Here is a 22,439-nt window from a genome sequence, read left to right as displayed (position 1 = left end):
AAATGTTAAGGAAAGCTGTGTGGATGACTGCTCTGAAAGCAGTGGATCTAATTACATAAACATTGTTGCTTAAGTAACATGAAGGATTAGACATAAAATGCTAATAATGAGCAGCTCAGTGACTGCTTGACTATTTCATTGTATTCTTTAGGCCACAGTTAAATTGTTCAATGTGATTGTTTTGATGTTAGTTTGTCAGTTAGACTGGTTAATCAGGTTAGGTGATTTTAGTCAGAAGTAAAAACTCAGTCTAACATCTGATACATTCAAATCCAAAAAATCTAAAATCAAATTAAAAAAAAGAACTACATTTATGACTATCCCAGCTCCGGGATGGTCAGTTATTATGTAAAGGGTGTAAATGAGTGGATAACCAGCAGGGAGGATAAAAGCGCCTCAATTGATTTGTTGTGGCTGGTCTACGGAAACGTTAATCACCACAGTCTGGGATTGGGGTGAAACTCAAACGTGTCTCAGTACCTTCAGGTCAAAGTGGGCAATCTGTTTGGAGTGTAGGTAACTGACTCCATCCAAGATCTGCTTGAGGAACTCGGTGGCCTCCTCTTCACTCAATGACTCTTTCTCAGCTAGAAAGTCAAAGAGTTCCCCACCTGCCACACTGCATAGAGAGAGGACAGATGTTGACACTTGCAATAGAGCGAGTTAGTTGACCAGGATAAAATAAATTGAGATACAATCTCTCTTACAAGAGTGACTTGGACAAGATGCACTATATACAACTGCCAAATCCAACACAGGCTCACTGGAAAAACGTACCTCTACTTACATTTTTGCAAAACACAAAAACACATACAAGTCACTGAGGCAGTAATACAACTACTTTTTTACTTTTCAAACAAAATTATGATTACAGGAGCAGACCATCGATTTATTAAAGACTTATTTTTCACACGGTCCCTAGCACAATACTATGTTATGAGCTCAAAACATTTACCTTTATTTTAGTGCATCATTTGAAAAACTAATACATTTTGATGTTTGCATCACATAACCAGCTGCATATGACCATTTATCTTTTCTGACGTAGCAGACATGCTTGCTTCAGCAAATGTGTTTTTATGTCTCGCTTGCTTTTGTCAGGTTGCTTTTTGTCAGGATTTTCTGTCAGGTATGTTTAGGGTTTAGTGTGTGGTGCGTTATTTTCAAACGTTATAGAGCATTAACCTTGTAGTGCAACTCACCGGAAGTTCAGAACTGATGTGATATGTACAACAACCAACATAATAAAGCATTGGCAGATTCGTGTTCACCTGTTTCGGATAAACCTGAACACTTTTAGCACCACTCACTGAATGTTTCACTTTGAAAGTGTTGTGAAACGTGCAAGACGCAACATAATATCAAAATGTCACCACAGGCAAGCTTTTCCCGTGAGCCTGGGTTGGCCAAATCAGTTAAAGTTAAACTGCAAATTTCAAGAAAATTTTGAAAGAAACTTAAAAAAAAAAATCCAGATAAGGTGTACCACATAATGTTCAATGTTTAAAGAGAGACAAAACAATAGATAAATAGGTAATTCTTAAAATATCATTTAGGTGATTATTTTGGGAATCAGAGACCCTGCAAATCGGGATTCATAGAATTACATAGAAAGAAACGCCAATAAAATGATCTGAGAATTAAATCTGCAATAGGGTATGGTGCAACAAAATAATAATCACCTAGAGTGAGTCTGGCTTATTAAGCAGAAGAACCAACCTCTCTAATGGTTCTGAGAGATTGACTCTGGCAGAAATGCCTGATGGCAGGGATATAATCATGGCTTCTGGGAGAGGACCAACAGGATTCGGGTATATATTTATTCAGCAGAAGGAAGCTGCAAACCAGCTGCACCCTGATGACATGATAATGTTTGCTGCTAATGGTGAGGCTGAGCAAGTGCAGCGACGAGCCACCCAGTTGCAAAAACACCGGCGGCAGATACGTGTCTATTCCCCCTCGCAGAAACAAAGAAAAACACAAGCCCCCACCCTGATTTAGATTTCTGACTTGCGGCATAAAGTCTAGTCCTCATTACAGCTTGTTCTGGCAAAGAAACTACTTAATCAGGAAGAGACCATCTGATCGACAAACAACAAACTGCCTTTTAGGGTGGGTTATCTGAAATAGATTAAACTAAATTAGTTCTTCCTCGAAATCACTCACTGTATCAACCTGCTACCTTGCAAACATAACTTTGTTTCCAGGCAGACAGATACAAAAAAAGAAAAAAAAATCTTTTTTGCGTAGTTCAAGCCAATCAGATTTCAGCCAGAACTTGCTATTTTTTAACGCATCAGACGGTCAGTAAACGGACTATGGGGGGTCCGTGAGCATGTGAGACTAGAAAGACACATGATAGCTTGTAATTTCACACTTCTCAATATTGGTTTGGACCACAAAGGTTTTGAGAGGACGCCAAATTACCTGAAAATGAAACCTGACCTTCAGTTCCGAGGTCAGGATCGTGCGGTCATGTCCTTTAGCAAGGTACTTATCTCTAGATGCCTCAGTTAGTTAATAAATTAGCTTCACTGATGAGAAATGTGTAACAACTATGAGCTCAGAACATAGCTGCAGGGATGCCCTTTGTCAAAGGATATGAAGTAGCAAAGAAAACCAGTTGGGTGAGGAGACGCTTCAAGAGGTTCTGAGGAAAGACACTTCCTTCACATAATCTATGTCAAAAAAACATTTCTGCTGAAGTTTGACATTCCAGACACTAATTATGTTAACTTTTTATTACATTGTCAAAATACATGTAACAAAATTTTTAAACATTTTGTTCTGATAATGGGGAATTAATTACATACAATGATGAAATAAACTCATTGATTATTTAAAATGTTATCCTTTAGGTCACATCTAAGTTGCTTACAATGTTAGACTTCGTGTTGATTTCCAGTTTAGACTGTTACTCTAGGAAGCGATTCTTGAAGCACAGCAGGGTAATACTACATCCGAACATTGTACAGCACCGAGGTGCATTAGTGCCTGCTCACTTTTTCTCATTCATTTCCCCCTCTTCATTAATTTTTTCAATGAAAATTGAAACAAATTATTATTCGTTATAAGCCATGAATCAAACCAACCATCTACAAGGTAAATCACAACATTACAAAAAAGTATTTGGAAATTTGACAAAAAGATAAAAGGTACTATGTGCTTAAAGCACTGTATTATTTCATCTGAATCTATGTACTAATGCTTGTAATTCATTTGCCCTTAGTATTTTTTTTTTCTATTTGGTCTTTGTAATTTATTTGCTTTTGCTGTGGTATCAAAATTGGAAAAAATAAATATTGGTGTAATAAGCTTATTTAATAAAATGCAAGGTTACAACAATAAAAAACAATGAAAACAACTATTTTTTTATTTTTTTATTTAATTTTTTGTGGCGGGGTCAGTGAAAATTTTGGCAGGGCAAGAAAAATTTTGACCCAGACTTATAACTTAAAATAAACGTTTCTTTATCAACCAAAGGTCTTTGTTTTAGTGCACCAGTATAGTTAAAGGACAAGTTCGGTATTTTACACTTAAAGCCCTGTTTTAAGATCGTTGATGAAATCGTTCTGATGAAATCGAATGGTTAAGATTGAAATTTGGACAAATGCTGCTGTCCAGAGAATTTTAGGTTTCTGTGTTAGCACCCCCCCACCTCCACAATGGTTTCATAGGGGCACTGGAACAATATCATTCATAAAACGCATTAAACTTTAGTTTACAAAGACGTGAAACTCACCGAGTGGTCTGGGGTGTTCACTGATATGTTCATGCAAAAATCGCTGCAAAAGATGCTTTCCAACAGGTTTTATCGTAGTTTTTGTCCAATTCCATTGACTTGTATTGGATGTTCTGTGAGGTACGTTATTACTCCGGCGCCGGAAACGGTAATGGGGTTTTTTGTATTCTTTCTGTAGTCTTCCAGTCGCGGTATAGTAGGCTATGCTATCCAAACATTGGCAAAGGTTCATTATCGCCACCAACTGGGCTGGAGTGTCTATTATTCAAGCTCTCAACGGAAGAATGTCCAGTTGTGAGGCGTTGGAAAAATAGGTCCACAGTTTTACAAAGAATGGTAAAACACCTGTTGGAAAGCATCTTTTGCAGCGATTTTTGTGTGAGCATATCAGTGAACACCCCAGACCACTCGATGAGTTTCACGTCTTTGTAAACTAAAGTTTAATGCGTTTTGTGAATGATATTGTTCCAGTGCCCCTATGAAACCATTGTGGAGGTGGGGTGGGGGGGGGGGGGGGCTAACACAGAAACCTAAAATTCTCGGGACAGCAGCATTTGTCCAAATTTCAATCTTAACCGTTCTATTTCATCAGAAACTATCTTAAAACAGGGCTTTAAGTGTAAAATACCAAACTTGTCCTTTAAGAAAGTACAGACATCAATTCATGTCTTTTCCGTTTGAACACATTGGCAGTAGTGTATGAATGTGCACAGCACAACAGGCAAAACTGGTTCATCTACTCAATAGACTGGTTCTCCTCAACCCCCCACTGTTGACCTTGTCATGTGTTTGCTTTGTAAGTAAAAGTTGGTGCAACTGCATTCAGGGAGATTCCCTCGACAACTTCTTTAATAGATTTATTCATACTGTCATGTTCCAGAACTCTAACATGACCAGTAGTTCATGTACTACTAGCATCTTTTACCGATCTGAGTTTTTAATGATTTCATGACTCAGTAAAAGCAAAAAAAACAATGACTCACAGCTCCAGGATGAGAATGACCTCACTCTTGTTTTCAAACACATCGTGCAGGGTGATGACATTTGGGTGCTGGATTTCCCTCAAGATGCTGACCTCCCTCTCAATGTCGTCTTTGGAGACCCCTCGTCGACTAGATTTGTTGCGCCTCTTCTTGATAAATTTGGCTGCATATTCCACACCAGTGTTCTTATGACGGCATTTCTTTACTAGTGCAAACTGACCACTGAAAAAAAAACACACAAAAAAACAATGTTGTTAATGTTCAAGTACAAACAAACAAATATTCAAAAGCCTGATCATTCAAAGTAAATTAAGAATAGATATATAAAAATATTTTAAAGAATAAATAAAAATTCTGACCTAAATAGTACAATTTATACATATTTGAATACATTAACAAAGATTTATTGTGTGATAATAAAATGACAAAATGCTCTAAAATTAGAAAAGAAATGACTCTTTAATGTGTGAATTCAGTTTTGCTCCTCTATAGCATATTGCCAACAAGCAGGATTCCACATTCCCCTTCGACACGTTTCCATCTTAGTCTCTGTAAGCCACAACATGCATTCTGAACCACTGCCAGAAACTAACAGTCAGCCAAGCTGAATGGTCACAAATTGCCAACCGGATCGAGTCAGGCTGACCGTCACAACCACATTTAATCACATTTAATCATATCAATGCTGTGTAAGAATGTAAGTTATTTTTTTGAATGACATAAATAAGGCCTATAACATGTTAAACGCAAAACAGCATATCATCTAGGTTTTTCCACATACTGTGGATATTCATTGGTTTTCAGTCCTGTTCAATGGTTGATAACGATTGACTCTCACGCTATGCCATTCAAAGCCATCACCCCAAACACACCAGTATAATACACAAACAAGCACATTTGGGCCCCTGAAGCTTATAACTCTGCCAATCAAGCAGCATATATTGTGAGAAATATCCCAATAGGCCCTCTCAAAATGTCATAGCTCAGCAAAATTTCTGGCTCTTTTAACTGTGGCTGTTATACAGCTGTTGGGAGGTTTCTTTCTTCAGAAACGACAATTGTTTTGGGGGCGAAAAAACAAAATACTAAATAACACAGGAAAGTGGTCATTGGGATGGGGCTTTCTAATGCAAATACAAAACGCTGGGCCTCTATTCTTGCCTGCTCCACCTTTTGTCACCCAGACAGCAATCGAGTAACGAGAGACAGTACATTTGCATTTTATCTGGGGTCTGAAATGTTCAGAGAAAGCAGAGATCCTTGCTGTGCAGGGGTGTAACTATGCCCTCATGTCACGATTTGATACATGTTACGATACCGAACTCACGATCCGATATTATTGCGATACTTCAAGACATATGGGAAGAGGTTGACAAAAATGTACTGTTGATTAAAAATGTTAAATTTGGTTTTACATTGTGGGTGTACATGAATAGGCTTGGGCTTAGTGCAGGTAACCCAATGCACAATGGTGACACCAGAATAAAAATATTGATGATTCTAAAGCTAAAAATACAGATGAACATGTTCACACGAACATTCAGACTTTGTAACTGACTACATAACATATATTTAAAATAACGTAGGCCACTTTTTACTGGTAACATAAGACTTTTGGCATCATCAGGACCCACAAACATTTTCTCACACAGAAATGTTCATTTTGGGTGAATCATACACAATATTGTCACTATGCACGATACATATTGATACATTTTCGTATTGCGATATATGTGACACGATATATTATTACACCCCTATCGCTGTGTAATCTTAAAGGAATAGTTCAACCATAAATGAAAATGGTGTCGTCATTTACTAGCCTTCACTTTTTTACACACATGACTTCAATGCAACAAAATGTTTTACATTCTGAGGAATATCCTGTCCACTTCTTTAAATAAAGACTGCCAAGCTTTAAAATGACCAAAAAGTATCATACAAAAAAAAAGGCGTCAGCTAAATGAATAAATGAAAATGAATAAATACAATTAGTCCATATGATTATATTATAAGTCATATATTCTGAAACCATATGACTCTGAAAAATGATTGAAATTGAGGTGTGTTTCTTTTACAATGATAATCTTCATCTTCTCCAGTGTGCTTTTAAATGGGTAGTTCACCCAAAAATTATCATTATTTACTCACCCTCATTGGATTCCAAACCCATAAGACTTTTGTATCTCTTCAAAACACAAATGAAGATATTTTTTATTAAACCTGACAGATTTCTGCCCCTCTATCGAATGTCCATTCCACCATGCTTCAAAACGTTCATAAAGACATTGTAAAATCCATTTGAATCGAGTAGTTTAAATCTAGTAGCAAATAACACATTTTAATTTCTGGGTGAACTACTCCTTTAAGCACTGCGAGCAAATTATTGAGTCAGATAGTTGAGTCAATTCACTAACTGGAACCATCTGATCCAAATCATTCAGAAAAGTTTTATGAATCAACTAATTCAAATGAAAAGTTTTGACTGAGGAATGACTATTTTACATACAGGACATTGATATTTCTCTCATAAACTAGTATAGAACTAGTACAGATGACTACACGGTCGCATAAAATTTCATTTTATGGCTTCAGAAAACTGAAAGTCATAAGGCCGTGTGGCCACCAAAGCGTTTTTTCACGCAGCTTGCGTTAAATTCCAATTGTTTCCAATGGGAGTGCCGCGATGGGATTTAAACGCCATGAATGTAACGAGGCGTTGAGCGTGTATTTAACGTTCAAGCGACAGTGGAGGAGGGGCGGGACAAATATCACACCGGCCAACTATCACAACATTCTTTCTGTACAAAGACATCAACCAGCAGAGCTAACCGAAAAAAGTGGATGAAAAAATTTTTTTTAGTATGAAACAAATTATCTACGAAATCAGTTACATGTAAACTGTGCAGCGGATATTCTGTATCATAGCAAAAAATCGTCTCAACTGAAAAAACGCTGCGCTGCCAAAACGCTCTCAAGCGCCCACAGCTAGGCGTTTTCAGCAGAGAGTCTAGCGTTTTCAGCCGGCTAAAAACGCTTTGGTGGACACACGGCCTAAGGGTCATTTTTAAGATGCTTTTTTTGGTATTCCGATGACTTCCCCCGTCCCATTATTCTGTACAAGTGTTCTATAGGGAACAACATATATATATTTTTTTAGTACAACTAATCTTTTAATTAAGGACCAGCTCTGCAAAAAAAAAAAAAAAATATCATTGATTGCATAATAGTACATTTTATTGTTATTTTTTTGTTGACTATTATACTAAACAATAAGGAAATTATATTGTATAGGCCTGGGCACACATTTCAAGAGCCTAATGAAAAAGAACTGAAAATCAGAAAGTCATGCCTCATGGTTTTGACAGCGTTACTTTTAGCATTCAGGCATGTCTAAACGCTTTTGTCAGCGACACTCCTCAGTGAGAGAATGGCATGGGTCTTCAGCTGTGCCAGTTTCTATAGCAGTGCTGGGGGCTGGGCAGTGGGAGAGGAGGGGGTCGTGTCGGCTAGAAAGAGGCCTGCGGAGCACAACAGTCCACAGCAAACATCGTCACACATAGCCCGGCAACCGGACTACAATTGACACGGCATGTTTTTCTCTTATACAAGTTAGGCCGTTCCCAAAGTCCTTTTCAGATTTGTTTCTGCCAGCTCTGAATGGGAGATGGGGCAAATGTGCGTATCAAGAGGTCAGTGTAACAGGGCTTGTGATCATGAAATCTGGAGCACCATGGTGATGAAGAGCCGCAGCAATCACAGCAGACATTAAAGAGCTTGCCCAGAGGAAGCCCTCTTTAGAGTGGGCACAAGATACACACACAAGATGGGCACAAGATGGGCACAAGATACAAGCCCCTATTATCAAGGCTGAAGCTGAGCTGGCATTCATCTAGTGTCTGGAGTGTTGCAAGTTACTCAGGCTTTGTCTTGAAGTGATATGAGCTTGGTTAAACTCTTGAAGTTTAGACTGTATGTGTTTGAAATTTTACATTGCATTGAGAGTAAAAATTGTTTTAAAGTAAATCCATCACTTCAACTTCTTAGAGGGGTGATTACTTCTGTATAAGATAAAGAAAGCGCTGTCAGATTAAAATCCAGATTAGGTTTTTCAAATTCATAACCAGGATTACAACCTAGGATTTGGATCACATATGAGAAAGAATGAAGCACAAAAATTGAGTTCAATAACACTATCAATGACAGATTATAAAACTGATCCACAATAATTAATAATTGTTCATAGTGTGTGAAGAAAGTACCTTGAGGGAGTTTACAAATCAGAAGGTATATCCAACATGCAGATGCAAGACCTGAAGTAGCATTGAAAGCAAAGGGCTGTGTTTGAGAAAAGATACAAACCCCCTGGTTCTTAACAGTAGAAAGTATTTTCCCAAGTTCCGAGCTTGCATGGAAATGGTGTCATTCAGTCATACAATAGTTCTTGTGTGAGGAACAGACTGAAATGTAAGTCACTATTCACTGATAATCTTCTCCTCCAGTGAGCTGTTAATACAAGAACTGCTTTGACCAGAGCAAATCTATTTATTTATTTCTTTAATGTTTGGAGCTTAACCATGAACAATAGTTGTAAGGAAAAAAAACCTGAAAGGAGACTAAATAACCTTTAGTTTCACAGAAGTAAGAAAGTCATATGGGCTTAGAAAATCATTGATAATGAGAAAATAATGACTTCATTTTTGGCTGAATTATTCATATGCAAATTTTTGAATATATTCTTTATCAATTTAATCTTATTTTTCCGTCACAAGACAGATATTATGCAGATGCCAAGGGGCAGAGCAAAGACATAATAAAAGTATACTAAGAATAAATCAGAAACATTGTCAAATGGTCAAAATATGATTTTAACAATGAAAAGGACAGGGGAAAACATTTAATAGTATAACTCTGTAGTGCAACTGGTTGTTCTGAAGCAGTGCTCCATGACCAGGTTATGAATAAGCCTTAATGTCAACAACCCATTCAGTAGAGAATCCCACTCTATAATTATTCCCATAGGATCTTAAAGAGAGACCCCGTGCTTTAAGTGTAAGTTACACTCCCGCTCAACCTGAATGAGGCAAAATAGCATATCATTAATAATGACTTAATTTGCATGTTTATACTAAAAGGACACATAAAAAATTATATAAACAAAGCGGGCCAGCAAACTTAGCTTTTACTCCCTGACACTCTATTGGGAGGGATCATGTTGTTCTTTGTTACTTCTTTGGAAAAAGGCTTCCAACTTTTGCAGTGAAACTTGAGCCAGGTTGTGGAGGAGGGCTAGAGGGAGGGATGTGAACAGCCTCTGTTTCCCTTTTGAGTCCTGTTTACTGTGTACCTATTGCAGTCCGGGCCTGCCTGAAAAGATCTTTAGGCCAGGAGAGCCAAAAAACAGAGATTTGCATTTCTCAACACAAATGAGTAAGGATAATGGTTTGGAAAACCACATTTGCAGAATGTGTGTTTTTGAATCAGCACCACATTTATGATTGCAGGGCACTCATCCCGTGCAACCCCTTATTGTGATGATCACTGTTTTTTTTTGTTGATTTGCCTCAATCCCCACACATGCTGAGAAGCACAGGAGTTTTCTCCAGTAGGTTACCTCTCAGGTAGGTCCTTCAGGGTGTCGGTGAGGGGTCTAAGTCGCAAGCAAGCGGTGCGCCCCTGGACCACTTCTCTATATCATCACTAGGATCTGTCATTCAGAAACATGGTCTTTCCTATCACTGCTATGCCGATGACACACAACTCTACCTCTTATTCCAGCCAAATGATCAGACGGTAACTGCGAGCATCTTGGACTGCCTGAACTTTCTTGCTGGATGAAGGACCACCACCTTCAACTCAACCTTGCGAAGACAGAATTGCTTGTGATCTCGGCCAACCCAACACTTCATCACAACTTCTCCATTCAGCTAGGTTCGTCAACCATAACTCCATCCAGGAAACTTGGAGTTGTGATTGATGATCAGTTAAACTTCACAGACCACATTGCTAACTGTCTGGTCCTGCAGATTTGCCTTATACAACATTAGGAGGATCAACCCTTTCCTATCGGAGCATGCTACACAACTCCTTGTCCAAGCTCTTGTTCTATCCAGACCGGACTACTGTAATGGTCTCTTGGCAGGCCTTCCAGCATGCACAGTCAAACCTTTGCAACTGATCCAAAATGCTGCAGCAAGAGTGGTCTTTAACGAGCCGAAGAGAGCGCACAACACACATCTCTTCATTGACAATCGCATCAAATTCAAGGCACTGATTATTGCCTCCTGAACAACCACTGGCTAAGCACCTCCATACCTAAACTCATTACTTTAGACCTACGTGCCAGCTTGCGTTCTGCAAATGAATGGTGCCTTGTTGTACCATCCCAGACCCAGAGAGGCACAAAATCACTTTCACAGACCTTTACCTTGACTGTTCCAAGCTGGTGGAATGACCAGCCTATCTCAACCCGAGTCTTTAGCCATTTTCAAGAAACTGCTGAAAACGCAGAGAAAAACTGCCCTCGACTAAACATTTTTTTAGTAGACTATTAGTCGTTCATTTAAGCTAGGGCTGAACGATTATGGAAAATAAATTAATTGCGATTTTTTTAACCAATATTGCGATTGCTTTTTAATATGCGATTACTTTAAGTTTTTTACCTTCTGTATAAGTCGACAAAGACAAGCAATAAATCATTGTACAGAAGGGATGGGAATCTTTAGGCAGCCGATGATCCGATCTACTTTTTATCTTATTAATTAATCTTAATAACACTTAAAATATGTATTTAATTAGATGTGTAAATATACATACTTTAAATATATATATATATAAACATTTAATTAAACCAATTACATGTTAAGAATTTTAAATAGGCTATAAACTAATATAGCTTCAAAATATAAAAGATAGTAAATAAAGAGGAACAAAAAAAAAACATTACAAGCAATAAACAAAGAGTGCTTTCAGTATTTAAAAGTAGACTGTCTGAACGTTTTCCATTCAAGAGCTGGAGTGATTTTCCCCCTATACGATAAGCTGCATTCACTAATGCACATATCTCTTTTGAAATTGTAAATGTGGTTTGTCCTCTTGGTTTAAGATATAACTGACCGTGTTTACATTAATTTCGCATCAAAAGCATTTTGAGATGCAAGTACATTTAACCAATGAGTCGCTCACAGCCGCATGCACGAGCGCTCTTCACAAAGCGCGCGCAAGTATTTTAAAATAAAAGCAGCTTTCTCAGTGATTTTCATATTTTTAATAAGCCAACTGCATTCCAAAAGACATAAATAATGCCTTTGTGGAGCTATTGTAAGGAAAATTATGGCGGCCAAGACCGCGCACTGCAAGAGTAACATCAAAGCGGCAAAACCTGTGCAATGAACCCCGCAACTGTCCTTGTAATTTGCTTAAACCCCGAACTTTATGAAAGCTTATTTTTCGGAAGGTTCGAGTGGTGTCGTGTGTGTGTGTGTGTGTGTGTGTGTGTGTGTGTGTGTGTGTGTGTGAGAGAGAGAGAGAGAGAGAGAGAGAGAGAGAGAGAGAGAGAGAGAGAGAGAGAGAGAGAGAGAGAGAGAGAGAGAGAGAATTAGAAGCAAGCAAAATACGGTTGTTTCTAAAGCACGCGCAGCATCATCACGCATCTGTGTTTAAAAACTAAGCTCAGACTCGATTCTGAAATTCTCTGATTCGATCCAGAATTGTTGGAGAGAGAATAAATAACACAATATCACATACATAAAAAATAAACTGTTCTTTCCTGTATGCCAGACCTATGCGTAATGTGCCAAGTTGATGCTTGATCTGCAGACTGCTTTTCTCTCGCGTTACACGTGACGAGTGTAATCGCAGCTTTTGCAGTTACAAAATCGCATTTCATCATATCGCGATATTATTGCAAATGCAATTAACCGTTCAGCCCTAATTTAAGCTTTTTTTTTTTTTTTTACTTTGACAAAACGACAGATACAATTTTTGGTCGACTTCAAGTCGACTAACGATTAGTTGACTATAAGGGGCAGCCCTAACATGTACTGTGCTGGACTAACCGGGACTAGTAACAGCACTTACATATTGTTGCCCTATTGTTGGTTTGATTGCTTCTATTGCTCTCCTCATTTGTAAGTCGCTTTGGATAAAAGCTTCTACTAAATGATAAAATATATATGTAAATATAAGTTTTCATAGCTTTATTACACTATTTTCATTCCAGTGCTTTCCCTAATTTTGTTATTTGTCTTTTTATTCCCTACTACAATACATAAATAAATAAAAACACTAAACAACAAAAAACAAAAGTAAATATATCTAAACACATTATACATTAATTTAATATAATGCATATTTATATAAATTTAATTCCAAGCAATTTAATTCCAGAATGTTCATTTTGGCTGTATGACTCAAGCCCTCCCCAACTCATACAAGTACAGGGGTGTATTCCCACAGGGGAAGACTCTTTAGCAGGTGCTTTAGTCTTTTATGCAGCCTGCTATCTTCCGAATACTCAATTATGGATAATTATGAGCTTTTTGAACAAAAGAGTGTGTCAAAAGCAATTTTGGGTTGCAGTGAAATCAGACTCTTGCCCTGTAACATTTTGTACGAAACGCAGAATAACAAGGTGCGTAAATAAGATCATTCCCTCTGTCAGATGGGAAGCCTTTGTCATGACAGGTTGAGAATGAGCATGAATGAGCAAATATAAAAGGATGGCAGGTAAGAAACTCTGAAAAAATGAGAGATCCTTCACTGAGTGGTTGCTTCCTAATGAAAGGAGGTGCACTCAGTGCCATTAGAGTAACACACACGGACAGTCCTTACCAGCCGCCAGTGCTCTGGATGAATATTTAATTGGGTTAGCGTGGTCTGAATACAGATTCCTTGTGCCTGGCTCATTCTTCAGGCAGGATTTGGATGTAATTGTCGGAACCTCCAGCATCAGCCTGACCTGGTGTCATTGCAAACATCGCCTATATGACAACGAAGACGTAATGAACACGAGCGAATGATGAAGAGGGACCTGAAAAAAATGCCACTGTCTTCAGGGCTTGTTCCTTTTTTCTTGGTTTCATTATTATACATGAGTTTTTCTTCTTTCTTGATGCATTTTCTTCCAAATGACCCTCCCTCCCGTGTGCGGTTGAATAGTCCAGGTTGGCATTAGGATTCAGAGCACCTTTGTTGAGCTGCACAGCCATTATGCAGCATTTTATCCACCGAGATACACAGAAAGCCTAATATTATTGTTCAATAGCATATTCATTCTAAAGTCACAAATAAACCATAAAAGACAAATCTGCATGGTTAAACCCAAAGCACACTAAATCTGTGTCTATAAATAAAATACAAAAACACCAAACATTATCAGACACGATGAGAGATACATTCACACTGCAGCATAAAAATGTTTCTAGTCATGTTGAGTATTTAAAGGGATCCTACTGGATCCAAAAATAACAATTATGTTATTGTTTATTACTCCTCATCATTGCCAACTTAAATGGCATTCTTCTATGCAACAAAATAAGATAATGCAACATTCAAGCTGCTATTTTCCATTCAATGACAGCGAATGGTGACAACGAATGTCAAGCAAGATTTTCAGTGAATAACAACTCTCGCTTAAGAAATTTTGGAATATAGTTTCAGGATTAATTTCATGGTGTTTATTTGTTTTTATTTATTCATTTTTGGAGGAGCTTGACAGCCCCTGGTACCCATCCACTATCATTCTATGAAAGAAAACATCCTGGACAATATTTAAAATATCTTCTTTTGTGTTCCACAGAAAGAAATTTTGACTCAGAAAATGCTAGTAAATTTCACAAATAATTACAAACATTTAGCAAGTAACAGATTGAATAAAACATGACATTTTGAACATTAGAAGAACTCAAATAGTATTTTCTTGTAAACTATACTCAAGTCATATTTGTTTTATTAACAACCTAAAAAAATGAACAGTGTAGTTGTGTTCATTTGTTCATACAAAGTGATTGACCTCTTTTATAATTTATAACCCAGTCAGCGTTTTTCTATAACTCCTTCACAGTGTTTTTGTAAAAAACTTTCATACAGAATTCCAGGGTATCATGAGATCATGTCTAGGTGTAGAACAAATTCAAGTGAGCTCAGATAACCGTGCAATTAACCGTGAGATCATTTATAAATTAAATATACTTGTTACAGCTGTCCTTCAGATGCCAGGTTCACCAACTGTCAAACCCATTTTGATTGTAGATGTCATGAGCAACAATAAATATCTAAACTGCCTTCTGAAATCAAACAGACAAATGCATCTTACTACCGAAAAAGATGTTATGCATTGAATTCATACCTGCCATGTTGCCTTCCTACCTCCATATACAGTCTACGAAGGCATAATTTCATTGCTTTTGGACACATAGTAAAGTGCCCAGTGATTCTACAGTTAAATTCTATGACTGTAACCGATCAAACACCTCTACTACGAGACCTCAAAAGATCCACCCTCCTGCTGTTCTGAGATCAGGCTCAACGAAGCAATATGAGTAAAACGCAGCTGGAGGGCAGAATCCTCCTGTAATCCACATCCAAAAGAGTGAAGGCTCATCAAAACACTTTAATACCAGATAAAATGTCAGCGTACCGCAAACAGTGACCTTTGAACCAATTACTCAGCCTCATCGGTGACTGCTGACTCCTCTGCGTGTAATTTAGTAAAACCTAAACGCTGCATAAAATGCATTTGGTATTGAATGACTGTAGATTATTGCTCAGAAAAGTGCACAATGAGACAGCTGTCAACACTTTTTAAAATGCACAGTGTAGATATGGTCGATTACGAAGGACACCTACCAATTTTGCACGCTAGCTTGCTCATTTGAGCGAGAAATTGAAAAAGGCAAAGGAGAACAAGGAAGCAGAAAAAAAGACAAATTCAAGAAACATTTCATCCCTTTCATTTTCAGAGTACAAACCACATCTTAATATAATACAGCCGTATATGAACCAGACAAGCACCGTCAGACCATCAACCTTGAAACAGAACAAAGAGGTACAATTCAGAAGCGAGATCTGTGATGCTTACTGGAAAGAAAACAATATATTGAACCTTAACAATAATGTTTTTTTCCCCTCAAGTGAGCTGTTGGTTTTTTCCAGCTTTGGTTTCATTCCCTACGGTCTCACCTCAAGGAGTCATTGTCAGGTGGCTCAGGGAATGTTTGTGCTCCCATCTGCTTTTACAGTGTTTACACTGTAGAAACGAGAAGCATTTTCACCTGGTGCCAAACCAACGTCATGCAAGCTTAGAATAGCAGCAGTGAGATGAAAGTGGTCTCAAAGGCCTCAATCTTCATGTGTGAGGGGAAAACCCAACCAACTCAGGTGGGATTCCACAACCAATTACAAGAAACTCTTTATTTAAAATAATAACTGCAACACACAATTTGCAGTGTTAATTGCACTTGCACTTAACCATTTAGGTTAATAAAATATAAAATATAATATAATACAAAAAGTTACTATAAGGGTCAATCACATAAGATAAAAAACCCATCAGGTTTAAAATACATGCACTTCTTATTAATTTATTCCTTGTAATCATGTTGGTTTCTTATGGTTTTGACCACACACCAGCCGATTGAAGTAACGATTACACAGTGGCAATTCGCAAGAAACTTGCGTGATCTAATGTGTCTTCAGAAGAAAAACAAATATGGAGGATGAACTTCAGCTGGCTCTCCTGACATGTTTTGTTTTGCAGCGACAAACAAAAAAAACAGAAAAAGAACATGGGTGAGATCTTGGCTCAATCCTCCACTTTCGTGACATGTTTGTGGCTGCTATGTGGCTCTCATTGGCTATTGCGGGTATCCCGTCAGAAGCAGCCCAATCAAGAGTCAACTTGTGATCGGTAAGATTTTGGACAAAAGGTCAGTTGTGACAAGCCTCAAATAGGGCCAAGCTCCCCTGATCATTGTGGGAGGCAAATTGGGCCCAAAATTGGTCTTAAAATCTTCAAGTGTGTGTCCAGCATTAATTGTGCTTTTTTCCTTAATTATGATGTTATAAAAATCAAATATACCAAAAATGCATCTAAATGAATTTTAATATCAAAATTACAAACATCCTCATCATAAAAGAATTCAAGTCAAGTGTGTATGAATTGCATTTAAGTATTTCTGAATAAATTAATAGATTAAAAAAAAAATGTTGGATGTGGTTTTGAGTAGATGAAAGAAAAGCAAAAAAAGAGACAACAGTAATACTAGTGTACATTTCAGATTGGCCTCTGCCTCGTCTGATAATAAACTACTCTGTATAATCATGTCGACTGGGTTTCGACCCCTGCAAGCTTTATGACAAAGCAGCTTTTGTGCTGGCCCACCATTGGCTCGTCAGGCTGTTCAGTGGGGTGCCTGACTGGTTAGCACAACACCGGCCCCCAGATTGCTTTCAACAACCCCCATATTATTACACCCAATGAACCCAACGATAAGAGTGGCTCATAATCTAACCCGTTCTGATCCATAAATAATTCTGAATTCTGAAAGCACTACGGTATCAGGATTATCATACATTTTATCCCACCATTTATTAAAAGCCTTGCACTTTTCAACTTTTGAGGCAAGGGAGACACACCTGGGAATATGGCGCTGCTTCAGTTACCCTCATTTCCTCTCACTTCCTCATGTCTCCAGTCCAAGCTGTTCTTATGCGAGACTTAGAAAACAAAGTTGCCTCCTGGCAGCAGACAGCCAGCGTTCCAGCCAAACATCTACTTTTTGAACCATCATAAAGGGATGGAGTGTAACTTGGCGTGCTTCAGATGGTGGGGCACAGCATTAGTCATGCTGGATAGCTGGGGCTTAATTAATTACAAGAGCTGTACAGACAGTAGATTGAGCATGTAGTCGGCAACTAAGGTGAAAACAGCATGAAATTAACAAATGATGAAGGCCCTGAGCCATAACAGGCTGCCAGTGATTTGTCAATATCAAACAAGGTCAAAGAGCGCACTTGTGCACCACGCAAAACGACTCGCATTCGATTCCAATAGAGTTTGCCCTTAGCATGCTGCTAAGCTAACAACATAATATTCTAATCAGCGGCTCTTTAAATAGGGATGCACCGAAATGGAAATTCTGGGCCAAAACCAAAAATTCAGGATGCACTTGGCTGAAAAACGAAACCGAAAATAAATAATACACCTTTCAATCTTTCAACATACCTTCTGTTGTTCACCCATGTTTATTTTGTGATGTATTAAAGAGACGACAACATTTATTGTTTGAATTTCATAATCAAATTGACAGAATTTTAAAGTTGAAACTTTGCTTCATTTTAAAAGTAACAAAGCACAAAGATTTTTTGCGATTACTGGACGGCAGGCACGCTTCAAATGTTCAGTGAAGTTTAGTGAAGCACAGATTAAAAGATTTATGATACCATATCATTACTGATTAAAATCGAGAAATTAATATTGTCAATCCAGAGCTAGTGTCCACACAGCTGACATGGTTTATAGCTTATCCATGTTGTTTGCATGAAATAGACGCTGAACACAGTCAAAACATGCCATCGGATCACTGATTTTCAAGGTTCACGGATCACTGTTTCGGTCACTGATTTTGGTCACTCCAAAACCATTTCAGCCAAAAACCGAAAATAGCTGTTTCGGTTAAAAGTAGCTGAAATTTCAGTGCATTCCTACTTTAAATATGGCTTGTTAGTAATTTTTTCATAAAAGGTAAAAAGTAAAAACTTATCCTAGAGGACTGAAGTCTGAATTTTGACCAAGTGTGTATATCATACAATAGCTTTTGCAAGTGTGCATATCATATAATACGCACTTATATAATTATTAAAAATTTTGGAGTCAGTAAAGAAAAGAGGTCTCTTATGCTCACAAAGACTACACTTATTTGATCAAAAATACATTAAAATAAAATAGTTATTTTAAATTGTATTTTTAATTTATTTTCAAATAAAATTGATAAAAAATAATGTATTCCTATGATGGCAAAGCTCAATTTTTCAGCATCATTACTCCAGTCTTCAGTCACATGGTCCTTCAGAAATCATTCTAATATCCGATTTGCAGCTCAAGAAACATTTATTATCAATGTTTATGTCATGGTTATGTTTAGTTTCCTTCATGTCTGTATTAGTTCTCGTTTGTTTCTATGGCAACTTATTTGTTGTTCAGATGTTCGTGACTGAGTTCCTCATTTCTGTGATTAAAAATTAAACTGTGTTTATTTATTCTGTTGCCTGTTCACGTCAATGCTGAGTTTGGTGGTGCTTCCCTTCTGTTAATTCAGCAATTTGTCCATATACATATGACACTTTTTTTTTCTTGAGCTGTGAGTTGGCATTTTCAACCCTGAAAGTCAACAAATCAAGTTTGTCCTGTCCTTAAAAATGTTTCTCTGCTCAAATTCTGTCTGCTGTACTGGTTCCAATTGTGCACAAGTTCAAAATACTTCAAGAAAGAGAATATGCAAATTTTTTCGTTTAGTTTTAAACGGAAAGAGGAAGATTTTTTTTTTTCTGTTCAGTATGAAGGTTGATATTTTCAAATGTATGAGCTTTCCCAGCTCAAAAGACAGCATTGCTGATTACCACCAACTAGATCAGATCACAGATGAACATGGAACAGTATGTGTGGCTGTTCACATTAAAATAAGCTAACAGTGTATCTTAGTCATAGGCCACGTAGTGATTCCTAAAGTAATTACCTACTAGTAGTGAAATACAAATCTGGGTTATCTGGTTTGAAAAACAAAACAACATTTTTTTTGCAGATTAATCAGCATTATCACCAAAGAAGTGCAAAATGAACCATATAAGAAATGCTGACTACACACATACAAACTGGTTGGGTACACCACTGCACATGCTGTCAGATCAATGAAGTGGTTTTAACACAGCGTGAAGATCACAGGCTGTGGGCCAGGCAATCTGCCAGTTTTCCAGGAACCAAAAGCACTTTTGCTATCGATAAGTTACATTTAACAAAATGCTTTTATCGTTATCCACTTAATGTTTCAATCTCAACTTTTGAGTTAAGAAACACATTTGGATTGAAAATTACCAAAGACAAAATTTGACAAAAAATTGTGACAAAAATGTAACTTTAGCATAATCAGTATTACAAACATAATGAATTTGAACTGATGATAAAAGAATGTAAAAAACACTTTTTAAAAACTTCAGGCTTTGCAACACCATATTTAAAATTCCTTACAATAACAAATATAAAATCTAACTGAAAACCAAATGTTGGCTTTGTAATGCAATGCTGAATGTGCTCAGTATAGTCAGTATTTTCTGTAGAAATACAGCGATCCTCTTTTCCATTGGTGAACTGAGTTCTGTTTGGGTCAGAGAATAGTCTGTTGGAAGGAATCTGGAAGAGTTTGAACTGACTTTTCTAGCCCGCTGATCCGGTCCAAGTGTAATTAAATAAGCCTTGCTAGTGTCATCCCACGCAATTAAATGTGAACTGGGATTTGAAGAGTTTTTAGACTACAACACAGATACATTACACACAAAAATCAGCCAACTTTCCCAATATTTCTCAGCACAGAGTGAAAATATCTGACCAGAAGTATCAGCTATCAAAGCATGTCTGCGATCTGTTTGGCTACTCATGCCTAATGGCAACAGTGGGCACACATCTATATCTTAACACAAGAAATTAGCCTGTTTAGAGGTACATCATTTGAAATTATATGTATACGTGAGTCATATACTGGTTCATTAGTGAAAAACGAATGTGGGTGGACAGTTCAGAGAGAAAAAGCCCACTAATCTTTAGCGCCCAAACTGCACACGTTATGCAATAACTCTCAATGCCATAGTGCCACACAGGAGTAACCAAGGAAACAGAGCTGTGGTTGGAGTAGAGCTGACACACTCTGAGGCTTGAACTGAGGATATTATGGCTTTAAAGGTAGATTGTCTGGGTTTGTGTGTGTCTGTACAATCAGCAGGAGCTGATAAGCAATCCTTCCTCAGAGTAAGGTAACACTTAGACTGATGTGTGCTTGCCAGGTCACACTCTGCATGAAACTTTTACTGCTAAACATCCACTCTAAAATGTACACAAAAGCCACAAGTTCACATAACAATGCTTTTTTAACCAATAATTTTAACTATTTGATGAAGCTCTTCAATAAAAAAAACACTACATTGGTGTTCAATGTCTATACTGGAAACACAGTTTTATTATCTCAGAATATTCATGAAAACAAGCCAATCATCTCAGATTCAGCAACAGGGGAAAATGTATAGCTGAATGGATTTTAATTTGATACATTTCAATTTGAAAAAAAACCCTGTTGTTAAATAGCGAAATAATTTTACTTTACAGTAGAATTTCTTCAACTGTGTACTGCCACACCCATTTTGAAGTACATAAAAAAATCAATACATTACATTTTTTATTTTGATTCAAATAAAGTGGCTGAAGCAGATCTGCAGCATGTCAAAAAAATAAGTGTCTGTCAACTGAAAGGGATAATTTTCAAAAATGAAAATCTCATCCTCAAGTTGTTCCAAACCTGTGAGTTTCTTTCTTCTGCACCCATGACTTCCATAGTAGGAAAAAAATAATATGGAAGTCAATGGGGTCCATCAACTGTCTGGTTACCGACATTCTTCAAAACATCTTATTTTGTGTTCAGCAGAAGAAAGAAACTCATACAGGTTTGGAACAACTTGAGGATAAGTAAATTATGACATAATTTTCATTTTTGGGTGAACCATCCCTTTAAGCATGCTACAACTGGTGTAGACATGGTGTAAGCTTGACTGCTCTGTTGTTTAATGAAACAACACTCTTCTAAGGAATTGAAACTGACAGATTCGGTCACAAGGGAGAAAGAAAAAGGGCAATGACATGCAAAAACTCTATGCACCTTCTCTTTTTTTGTTTCGCTGTATATGAATAATATCTTATTATTTATTATCTATTACAGCTAGCACTCGTCTTAACCTCACTGCTTAACTCAATTCGAAGGCAAACATTTCTGGGAACTTGCTTCCATTGGTTTCTGCATTGTCTTATTTGCATAAAATTGAACTCTGCTCAACTTTGCTAACTATTGCTGTTACTCCTTAAAAAAATCGCTTTACTTGTCGACAAAGCATGACCTATTTTCCAAAACTCCAAAAGTTTAGGCAAATAGGATTTTTTTTTTTTAACGAAAGGATTCAGTTCAGGCGCACTAAATTGCTACAATCTATGCTACAATTTTTGAGTACCATCAGTGTGACTTGAGAAGAGACAGGGTTTGGCGGGAGGTGTTTCTGCCCAAATTGGTCTCAAATCTTGTGATTATAGGAAGAATGAGTTAATTCTAGGGGTTGAATCTGTAACAGCCACAAACACACATACGCCTATCTCAATAAATCTAGTTTTGATTGTTAACGTTTTTTGAATTTGACCCAATTCAAAAATTTCGCTTGCATTGCACTGGTCTATGTTATAAAATACAATGAAAGTCAAAAGTTTTAATACATCTGCTCAAAACCTTTTTTTATTCATGATTAATATTGTGTTGCATAATGTGTGCTTATACAAATCACTTAAATTATTTAAATAAATGGAAATAATTTATTGTTTGCAATTTCTAGCATTTACATTAGGGATGTGTAGCGACTAATTTGACAGTTGTTTAAACTGAGGTTTTGTAATGATGGATGGATAATAA

At 37.2% G+C, this 22,439-nt stretch overlaps 1 protein-coding gene across 1 annotated transcript in view; it reads right to left on the bottom strand.

Moving 5' to 3' along the window:
* dapk1 (death-associated protein kinase 1) overlaps positions 1-22,439 on the bottom strand; it is an 85,392-nt gene that overhangs the window by 51,283 nt on the left and 11,670 nt on the right. The window contains exons 3-4 of the mRNA XM_077231535.1: positions 4,726-4,947; positions 481-619 (exon numbers count right to left, since the gene is read on the bottom strand). Of these exons, the coding sequence (XP_077087650.1) occupies positions 481-619; positions 4,726-4,947 (361 nt within the window). The remainder of the gene's footprint in view (positions 1-480; positions 620-4,725; positions 4,948-22,439) is intronic.

The sequence above is a fragment of the Siphateles boraxobius genome, unplaced genomic scaffold (assembly GCF_051911475.1).
Source record: "Siphateles boraxobius isolate OS27281-9 unplaced genomic scaffold, OSU_SipBor_1 16, whole genome shotgun sequence".
NCBI classification, from domain to species: domain Eukaryota; kingdom Metazoa; phylum Chordata; class Actinopteri; order Cypriniformes; family Leuciscidae; genus Siphateles; species Siphateles boraxobius.
This window is presented reverse-complemented; position numbering and strand designations above follow the sequence as displayed.